At 31.4% G+C, this 11,194-nt stretch overlaps 2 protein-coding genes across 11 annotated transcripts in view; one reads left to right on the forward strand and one right to left on the reverse strand.

Annotated features, from left to right (window-relative positions):
- The window catches only part of LOC113518458 (solute carrier family 12 member 6), a 174,331-nt gene extending 166,476 nt beyond the window's left edge, over positions 1–7,855 (forward strand). For 8 of the 10 annotated variants that reach the window (XM_031913106.2, XM_031913107.2, XM_052902067.1 and 5 more), the window contains 3 exons: positions 1,131–1,300; positions 1,834–1,973; positions 3,342–7,855. In XM_031913106.2, coding sequence (XP_031768966.1) covers positions 1,131–1,300; positions 1,834–1,973; positions 3,342–3,433 — 402 coding nt within the window. In that variant the 3' untranslated portion in view covers positions 3,434–7,855. The remainder of the gene's footprint in view (positions 1–1,130; positions 1,301–1,833; positions 1,974–3,341) is intronic. The other 2 variants (XM_052902090.1, XM_052902096.1) reach the window with 1 other exon arrangement.
- Positions 7,848–11,028, reverse strand: LOC113518380 (FAST kinase domain-containing protein 3, mitochondrial-like). Its single transcript, XM_026903278.3, has one exon. It carries the CDS (start codon positions 10,779–10,781, stop codon positions 8,847–8,849), a length of 1,935 nt encoding a protein of 644 aa, XP_026759079.1. The 5' UTR covers positions 10,782–11,028; the 3' UTR covers positions 7,848–8,846.
- Between the last annotated feature and the right edge of the window lie 166 nt (positions 11,029–11,194).

Genomic DNA, 11,194 nt, shown 5'->3' on the forward strand with positions numbered 1-11,194 from the left:
TTATATGTAGGTATCGATACATTACATATCTGTTCCTTTAGACCTATTCTATGATCACAATTAGTAAATTCTTAGTATTAATATCAATCAATAAAAAACATATATATGGCTTAGTAACTGTGTTAATAAACAAGCCTAACACAAACATCTATACAAGACTTAATAGAGTAATAAATTATAACTAAAGAATGAAATAGCCTAGATAATATACAAAAATATAGAACATTTAATAATTGATTCCTATAACTAATTGTACATATTATTGAAAGTTTATTTTTTTAATGACGAGATTAAAACATCCATGTCTCTGTTCGAAATTATGTTTTAACAATTCGCTAAAAACTGAATGTTTTTTTTTATATTATAATGGGTTTATTTATGGTTTTCCCCTTTCAGTTTCAAGTGAAAATGTTAATTTTTCATTCTTTTTCATCGAGCTAATTTACAACACAAATGCTTACAAAGGCCGCTCTCACATTAACAAAACGTGGTTTTAATTCCAAATCTTCATATACTTAGCTGAATAAACAAAAATATATTATTTTCTGCAAGTTTTCTTTATGTTGAAAGCGGCCATACTATAACTTTGCTAATAAAATATCACTGCACAGCACCATTACAATAACCCTCGCTATGTTACTCAGCTATTCACCACTCCATCGAATGACGTCATTATTTTGTCTCCAACATAGGCGTATTTAAGGGGGGGCTAAGTGGGCAATGCCCACTCCAGATTATCTGATGCCCGCCTTAGGATCCGAGCGGATCTCTCAACTATGCACAATAATATACCTGAGTATATATAAGCGTCTTTTTTAGGGGCCTGGGCCCCCCTGAAGAATTATTTTAAATACGCCAATGGTCGCCAATGAGTCCTAGCGAATCTACACACGGTGGTCATATGTTTGCCAGTGATATCATCCACGTTGATTTGTTCACTTTAGTTCGTTTCGTTGTTCACCGGTAGTTGAGAGATTGGATGTTTAAATGTCCGTAGTGGTTTATCGTTTAACAATTAAAGTAATATATGACATCCCGTGTTTTATTCGCCTTGAATCCGTCATGTGCAACTGTCGGTGCGCGAATCTAAATTGGACCAATGAAACGGGATTGCAATTGGGGTAACGTAGGACGACTTTCGAAGTAGTTTGTTGCACATAATCGATTCAATGTGGGACTCGCCCGATGAACGGTCGCAGTGTGAGGGAGGGAACTCGCCGCCGCCAGAAGCCGACAAGCAAAAGGAGAACAACCCCAACGGAGATGCAATCAAGCCCAAGCCCAACATGGATATTACACCGTGAGTTTATTCATTATTCATTCTTCCACAAGGAGACTGTAGAAAAATTATCTGCATAAATATGCCCCACTCGTGTTTCTGCCGCGAAACAGCTGGTCTTACATAGCTGTTTCAGTTTAAAGGATCTAATATGGCAGTGAAATTACAAGACATAGATTAATAACACACTAGTTCTCAAAAATGACAATGATATAAAGAATAACCAAGGGCGCCAAATTGTATCCTGTGAAGACTAGGTGCTGTTCTTGTCTATAACTGTATATTTGTAATTTCATGTTATATAAAAACGTATGATATATCAGCATAAATAATCATAAACATAAAAATAAATTTTCGTCACCAAACGTGGCTTTTACCAAAGTTGTAGAATGGTTGAAAATGAACGTAATGTGTTGGAAGAAAATGAGTGCATAATCTAGTTAAATGCACTCTATTTTCAGTGATGCTTTTTAGTCTCTAACCATGATGATTTATATCATCTTGCGTTTATTTAATTTTATTTTATATCAATGATTTATCTGTGTTCGATGCAGCGATGAGGGCACAGTGAGGCGGATGCACACAGCGGTGAAACTGAACGAGGTGATTGTGACACGCTCCCACGACGCACAACTAGTCATACTGAACTTGCCCGGCCCGCCCAGGGACACCAAATTCGAAAGAGAATCCAACTGTGAGTTCACTTAGACATGTTTTGAATTAAACTAGTATTCAGGGCATATGTTTAAATTATAGTAGTTTCTAAACTATCCAGTAATCTTATAAATGTAAATTGGACTCCCATTTCCGCACTATGCCTGTCAATTGGGCTATTTTACAGGTAAGCTGTGGTTATCCAGTAGCTTATTATTATACAATTATAACTAAACGATATTTGTACCTGAGAGATATTTAAGAAAATTTAACGGCAGAATTCTTAATAAGAGCAATAGAAGTCAAAGAAATCACTGCAACAAACTGAATCAGGTTTTGAAGTTGTATTTTTAGAGACACTTAAAATTTGCAGTATGTTTTATCTCGATATGCCATTTAGAAGTGGTTATCTATTTTCAAAATTTATCTATAGGCCACGGTTACCACTTTCCATCAGGTGGACCGTCAGCTTGTTTGCATAAAAATAAATCCACGCGTATGATGTTGCAGGCAGAGACTAATAATAAAAACCATTATCAAAGCAAATCAATTGAAAAGACGTCGTACCCTTGCCATGTTCTATTCAAATCTTTATCACTCTACTCATTCACTGTCCACCTTCATTGATTCACCTGAATACCCTTGAATTTAATATTTAAAATATTTACGTGAGCTCAACGTATCGAACATTATCCTATGTGAATATTGATATATACAATACTAATAATACAAAGACAGTTCTGTGATAATACTGTAGACATTAATTAAAAATAATGCTATGCTTACGTGACCCTTATCACATAATAATAATACCAAAACATAGATAATATAATACTACCATATACTAGACCAAAGTCTAAAGAACTCTCCTCGAAATTCGATTCTAAACAAATATACATATTAAAAAGACTGACTAACAGCCAATAACTAATACCAAAACGAGTGAGCTCTAAGTTAGTAGTTCTTTTAATTGGTGATAATAATAGTAAGCCCACCTGCTGCAGTAACCTGCACTATCGGTATATGCTGGCAGGGCACCAGTGTGGGACGATTTGTGAGAATGAAAGCAGGTCTGTTAGCCCATCGTGACGAATTCCACTAGAAATAATCACGATAATTTCCAGGAGGAACCACATGGAGATCGACCTGATAGAGTGTATTGCTTGCAATGGAGCAATTAGATCCCATTACTAACCATCCCTTTTCCCCCATAAATTAATTGCATTACTAAAAAGGGATTTCCAGAGTTTTTCATGGAAATAGGAAAGGCTTAAGATTATATTATATAGGTACTATATAAGAGCTATTACAATTCACGTAAAGAAGGTTTTATCCCCCCGAGACTGAAGTTGAACTCTTAGAGTTCTCAAGACTTGTTGTTTTAAAAACTTGCGTTTGAATTACACAGACATGGAGTTCCTGGAGGTACTGACCGAGGGCCTGGAGAAGGTGCTGATGGTGCGCGGAGGAGGGCGCGAGGTGATCACTATCTACTCGTGAACGCACCACGCCGCCGCCACGCCCTCTCCCCAACTCGAACTGTTAGTGGAAGCGACCGCGCTCGCCAGCGCCCTTATGAAATGTCTTTGTGATTCTATTATAACTGTTAGTGCTCTATTTTGAACGTTCGAATTCGAGTTCGTGTCTCGTTAATCGTTTTGTAAAATTAACAATCGCATAATCGCTCTCGAAAGACTGCCGAGACGGACGTTACGTTCCAATTTGTTTATAAATATTGTATTTTCTTACTATTACTATTATATTGACGTTCGTTTGACTGTAAATGTTAGCTTAGTTCTAAATGTTTTGTTACATTTGCTGTTTAGGGAGTCGTTGTTTTGAAATTTATTCACTGTTGTATAGATATGTATGGATAAATGTATGTATGAATCTAATGAGGAGCCTTAAACTATCGGTCGTTAGCTCTAAGTTTGTTTTTGTTACGTACCTAGATTAGACACTAGACTTGAATTAATTTAGGTATCTAAGTGACTCCTTGGTTACCGATATGCCATATCGTTTTCGTTTTATGACGTAGCCCCTCGCTATTGTTTTAATGGTACTATTTTATTTGTTTTTCTAACAATATTAAAGAATGTAGATACTTTGTAAGCATATACATTTATTAAAAAAGAACATTAAAGATTTTAATCTACTTATATAAAAATGTATTTTGTAAATAATTATTTTGTTCTAAGATTTTTACATCTGCTCAACTTAAAACTTACCGTGGGACTGAAGCATCGACATTTTACTTCAATACATCCCAGCCCTCGTAGGTGACTTTACGAACATACTAAATCAATTTATCATTCTAGTCATTTGACTTTATTATTACCTAAAGTGAAATATGAAAAAAAAAATACCAAAAAATAACTACCTACTTTTTACATACCTACCTACTCTTATTAGTCTTTTATCTAATATTTAATTTAAACCAGTTTTCTCTAACCCTCCACCGGGTTTTATGGTGAGTAGATCCAAATATCCCAAAATAAACAATACTAATCAATATGCAGTAATTATAACATGTAACTGACTTTGAATAGTAGGTATTGTGAGAAATTCGGTAAGGCATGTCCGGATTTATCAATGTAACATTTATTTTCATGTCGCAATAATTCTACATAATTAACTATAAAAAATTGTTACGCACATTCGCGAAGTTAAATGATTTTTTACTGTGATCGCTATCAGTACCGAGTCTGAGCTAATTAGGTACGAGTACATTTATTTTAGCAATTATTATATATTCCTTACATTGATACGTGTAAACTATAATAATATATCCACTCAATGGTAATACCAAAGCGTTTTCAATATTATATTTTTCTGCCAGCTCGGACCTTAGTTAACGATCACCTAAATTAATAACACCAAATGGCATTATACGTAGATATAAGTATCCGTTCCATAATTCTACAAAATATTATATCTAAAACGTAGCATATACGTTATAAAGAATGGAATGTCAATTTTTATTTCAACATCATTTCCGTTACCAAAAATTTAAATCTGCTCTGATAATTCAATGCGTTTCGTTTTACCGAAACATCGCGCAATGTAGAACATAGTACTCATATAATAGATGTTAGATAGCGGTTTCGAAATAAATCAGACGATTTTTATTTTTGGTAAAGGTGTAAGTCTAAGAATAAATATATTTCTAATTCATAATAAAAGAGTGTTAGGTAACTGCCAAATAGGAATCGGTGTTGTAAAATATCCTAGTCCGTAAGTACCTAATTCTAATTAATTTCATTGTTCAAAATTCATATTAATTAGATCAAAGATCAAGTTAATTGTTGTAAGAGGAGTCTAGTGCATGATATCACTATAATGATTACTAGGTAGCGTACATAGTGAACCATAGATGAAGCATTTATCTGAATCTATAATCGTAAACGGTTATGTTGCAATATTCATAAAGCTATTGACAATACTCGTGGTGATTTCTGAATACCTATACTCCAACTTCGCGATCTTAAAGTCATAGACGATATAATAGTTGTTTTCAATTAAAAACTTCAGTAATATTTTATATCTTTGAAATTGAGATTTATTCAAATGTAGGTCCTGGACATATTTCTCTATATTTATGTATATCTGCCTACAGGCATAAATTACCCTTTAATGGTTACTTTGGCCATTTTACACTTCGACTAAATATGACGTCATAAATTCTATATATTTTATGCATAGATTTCATATTATTGGACACTATTTCATGGGACAAATTATATTTTAATTATAAGACAAATTATGAATTAAAATTATATGAATCTACTTATAAATACATACTTTCTCGATATAGAGGCGAGAACGTCTCAGAAAATAAATTATAATCGGTGCCATTTTCACTTCATTGAAGTAAATAGATGTATATTATTCTAAATGATATTTACTTATTAACAAAAAATGAAATATAATTGTTTTAAGTTCGTGATATTGAAAGAAACAAATTATTTTTATCACCTAGTGATACAAAATTCATGGTATTATTGAAATAGTACACACATATCTTCATTTTCGCATAGAAAATTATATCAATCAACTGTTTATGCCTATGAATAGGTAAAGGAATAAAATTTATTTGAATAAATAAATAAATTATTGAATTATATACATCAAAATTTAAAACTTATATTTGATATGTATATGTATACATTGCCAATCGAATTTGATTAATTATCCAAATATTACGCTTATGTATAACAATGTACACATAGCAACCTATTGTGAACTAACTAAACGATCAGAGACGAGTAAATAAAAGACACTGCGTCCAATTAAAGCCCTGCACACATGCAATCTCGCTTATTATGGTTACTTCCCTTATGGACTTGTGCTGACGCTCAGAATTTTTTTCCTCGTCTGTCTTTATATAATTTATTAACACATTGTAATATCTCTAGTACTGTGTGACCTAAATACATACTCAAATATAATAGTATTCTGGTAATAAATTAAATAGTTGAGTTGTCATTCAATCAAATACTGTATTGTGTGTAATCAATTATCACGTATTTTCTCGTCACCTTTAAATATTATTCAAATTTGAATATTATTATGCAGTATCATATATAAAATGTTTTCCTGAAACTACCTATTACATAATTTACCTATGTATAATTAATAACTACTACCTTATATGTACTACTTTCCAGTGTACGTATATTTATTGCAAACAAGAAATTAATTACTAGGTATATTGTGTAAATACCATTTTTATGAATTAACTACATAGGCAATTAGATTGTTACCAATCTGTTAGACGTCTACCTGAATTCAAATTCGATTCTCGTTGAATCTTGTCTGATATGTTCTGTGAGCGTATTGATGCATCAAATTAATATCTAACTACACCAAACGCTTGTATTATACCTACACAGACATGTGCCAAACTATAGGTATCATAGACGGTGACAATCCATGGGATATGCGCGATATGTAGACTAATTGCAGATTAAACTTTCAATGGGATAATTATAATGTGTAATCATAAGCTTTTGGAGTTACATTGTGTGTTAGAGATATCACTTAACTAACATAGTTGTAATTCAAAAAATGCACATACATAGTTAACCTATTTCAAATAGATATAAAGTCGTGTTCGTAAATTCAATCGTACATTAGCCTTATTCAGAGCCAGTATAAATGTATGTGCGATCGCCGGCAAAGTAATATGCACCATCAAACATCATGTATGCCAAAGGGCTTTATGGTGCTACCGCTCTGCCGGCGACTGCACCCATTCAATCTGTCGAGTGTCAAGTTTATCGATGTAAAATGTATTTTAGATTTTAGGCTGTGAGTCAGCGTAAACACATTCTTTACAATTAAATATTCAGGCTAGAGTTGCTGTGATACACCATTATGGCTATAAAGTTATTAAGTAGTCATTTCTGGCTATAATCAATGAAATATAAAAAATGAAGCCATATTCTATCTGTGATTTCACTGACGAGTAGTGCACCTTTTACCCGGAAATATCTTTGAACGCCCAAGAATCATCATTTGAGTTTTCGGCAAGTAAAATATAAGTATAAAAGTAGTTCATGATTTTTCGCCTCGTAATTTATAAATAAAACAAAAAATTATGACAAGTTTGTCTGTACATTGAACAGTTTGAGCATGTCTTCGTAAAATGTTATCCACGTTCATTATCGCAGAATAAAAAAAAAATATATAGAGATAAAATACAATTTTGTCACCGCGGTGCAATATGCTAGGATTTAACTATGATGTATTTAATAAATATTTTGATCTGGAACGAGTTTTTATTAGTGAAATATTTCGAATTGTAAAAGTTATTTAAGAAATTACTAAAATATTCAAATAATAATTCTAGTGAATTAGTCGGTGAGTATATTTAAGTGAAAGATGTTATGAGTATAATGAATTAAACTAATGATAAAATTATCGCACCATTTATTTCTGACCCTATGATAAATAATTTAAACCTAGATGACAAATATATTTGTTACATACCTAATTAAAGTTAAATAAAAAATGTTCCATACATTTATGTACAATATTAAATGTAGAAAAATATTTCATTTGACATTGTTTTGCCATTTGCATCCGATAATTATATTAAAGATATTGACTTTTTCGACTTCGGTATTCAGCAAGACTAGTAAAAATATTACTCGATTATCCAGACCTCAATTACACGGATTCGTCATTATCCAGAGTGTGAACCGTGATAAAAAAATAAGTAGGTTCTTAAGTATAAAAAATGCGATTTTATAATTTCTAATAAACATATATATGCGAGATAACTTCATATATTTAATTTTCCGGATTTTCCAGATTAATATCCGAATGCATTACGACAACAATTAGACCAGTTAATCGAGTCTCTACTGTACTTAATTACACACACATATTTCATGACTGTTAATAAATGTAAATAACCTTTTCCTTACATGTAGGAACCGTATATTTTACATTATAAAATGTACATTATATTGTACAATATTTAATAAAGAAAAAAACAAATATTAACTGCTATGATAAAAATTACTCAGCCGTGATAAATTATAAATATGTATAAAAAATTTTTGGTTAAAACTTTTAACAACAACTAAGAGCATCTGCTATTTGATCAATATCACAAGATAAAAAGCATACAATTACTATTTTTTGGCACGGTCAGAATTGATCCATAATTGCATGGTGCTATTCCTTCATGATTATATTTATATGACAAGCTTATATTTTTAAAAAAGCTACTATTTCATAATGTAACCCAGGACTATTTATTAATATCATTATACATATACATAATTATGTACATATAAAGGCACTATTATTTCTCACAATCAATAGAGGTATTAGTCATGATAACAAAAGGAAAAAATACAATTAATATTATATTAGAAAAATAACAATAAAATCAATGCATGTATCATGAACATGATTCAGCATTTTTTATTGCATCACCCAGATATTGTCTTAAACCACTAGAGTTGTAAGACGTATAAAATTGACTTATTGATGTATACTTCAAACTAGCAACTTTCATTCCAAGAATTTTCAGATGTCTCTTTCTCATCATTTGTGGGCCAACAAGTTGTTCATTATCTGAACAATAATGATCTGGTAAATGAATTAAAATAGCTATATTTTCATTTCTACGTGTTTTTGTTTTCCAATTGAAAATATTACTACCTAAACCAGTAGGATGAAGCATCACATCTATCAAATATGTCTCATGAGAATATAAATGAGGAATTAATACAGCTGTTGACAACTTGTCCTCACCGCCAGCAACAGCCACCAAACTGTCTCTAACTTTATCTATAATATTTTTTATTCTACTGTCTTGTGTAATAGGTTTCGACCATTGGTCCTTAGGCAAGAGGGGACCTAAATATTCTGAATATTCTAACGACAAAGCAGTGTCAATAATATGAAGTGATTTTAATGTTTGGGAATTCATATTAAACAAATACTCTTGAGCAAATATCCTGTTAACTAATTTTAAAGGATATTTACGAACATAAATATAAGACAATAATATTGAGCACAGATGATCAGGGTCAATTTTATAAAATTTCTCCTCAATAACACTTACAGCAAAGTCCCAAAATTCATCATAATCATTTGTATCAAGTAATAAATATCCAAATGGATAAATTATTGATTTCAAAAAACTAGGTGAGATTGATTTGCCATGTGTTAAAAAATATTGACTGCATGCAGTCATAATATTATTATTTCGTATTTGAAACTGCATACAATAGTTTAAAACACCCACAATTAAAACATGTGACTCGATCTTTGTCACTTTCAGTCTCATATATTTTTCTACAGCTGTTTCTATTTGGTCATCAGTGTAATTTAACCTGGTAAGTTTTGTAATCATATCCAATAATGCATCATCATTTAATATATTTATGCTTTTCTTGAGCCAACTTCCTACTACAGCAAAAGACTGTAAAGACAAATATTTTTCTTCAATAAAAATACTCAAAATATCTTGCATAGTACTTACATTAATTTTAGGCCATAAATCGCATAACTTTTGTTCAAGTAAAGTTTGTACTGTCCTTTTACTTATTTTTAAATGTGGTAAGACTTGAAATATTTGTAAAATATTTGTTTCATTAATATCAACATCTTTCTGAACAAAACCAACCCACAATTTGTCTATAGTTTCAGAATATTTAGGATCATTCTTATTTTTAATTAAAAACATAGTAAATGTACAAAGCTGTTCGATTGTTAGCTTATTATCTACTGTTCTAAACAAAAGCTCATCACAAAATTTATATTTATATGGGACCATAAATGATGAAACTGACTGCAATACATTAAGTATTGTTTGTGTATCGTCAGTCTTCATAACTACTTTTAATAGTTTGTCTAAAATAGCACCCTTTGCCAAATTAATATGTTCATTTTTAATGTCTAAATTCAAGGCACCTGGATTTTTTTCCAAATCATATATACGTTCCATTGCACCTAGAGCAATGTTTGGCGTTATTTTAGTACATTTTGTCAACAAAGAAAAAACATCTCTAAGATCTACACACTGTTTAAACTCAGATTGTATGAGATTATAGCTGATGGAATCACTTGTGTGCTTCTTTTCTTGCTCACTGCTCGCTTGTTCCTTTTCCACTTCTATGTGTTTTATTTTTCTGATAATCACTGGTAGCTCCTGCACATTGAAACCAGTTTCTACTAAAATGGTGCTGTCACAAAAGTCGGCATTGTCGATCACTCTATCATCGCTGAATGTTTTATGAAACATTGGCATTAGAGTGGAAAGTGAAGGTAGGACAGATTTTTGAACATTTTTGTGAGCTTTGCAATAGGATCTTAATACTATTGCCATATTTGTTTATAAAACAGGACATACTATTAAATCCACTAATTGCGCATTTGTTTTGTTTTATTTCACAGACGAAAAATACTGTCACTAATCACTGTTTTGATGAAATGTTATTAATAATTATAAACTCTAGCTAGGCGTAATGTATAAATAGTAATAACAACTTCGTACAAAATTGAAAATATTATACAATTTAAATATAAAAAATGATCATCATTTCATTATGTACAATGACATAATGAATAAGAGTGATAGATATATCAGTGACTGACAGTCAGTTCATATGACAGTGGCTGTCAGTCAGTCCCATTGTACTAGGGCCGTACTATCAATGGGGTCGATTCTAAGGCTCCATATTTCTAAAGCTAAATCTAAAATTAAAATTTCGATTTGCTAATACAACAATATCTTAAATC

The sequence above is a fragment of the Galleria mellonella genome, unplaced genomic scaffold, assembly GCF_026898425.1.
Source record: "Galleria mellonella isolate WM207_F2 unplaced genomic scaffold, CSIRO_AGI_GalMel_v1 utg132, whole genome shotgun sequence".
In the NCBI taxonomy this organism is placed as follows: domain Eukaryota; kingdom Metazoa; phylum Arthropoda; class Insecta; order Lepidoptera; family Pyralidae; genus Galleria; species Galleria mellonella.

Bases quoted from the DNA above. Each gene is read 5' to 3' on its own strand.
- LOC113518380 (XM_026903278.3), bottom strand. From the start codon at position 10,781: ATGGCAATAGTATTAAGATCCTATTGCAAAGCTCACAAAAATGTTCAA.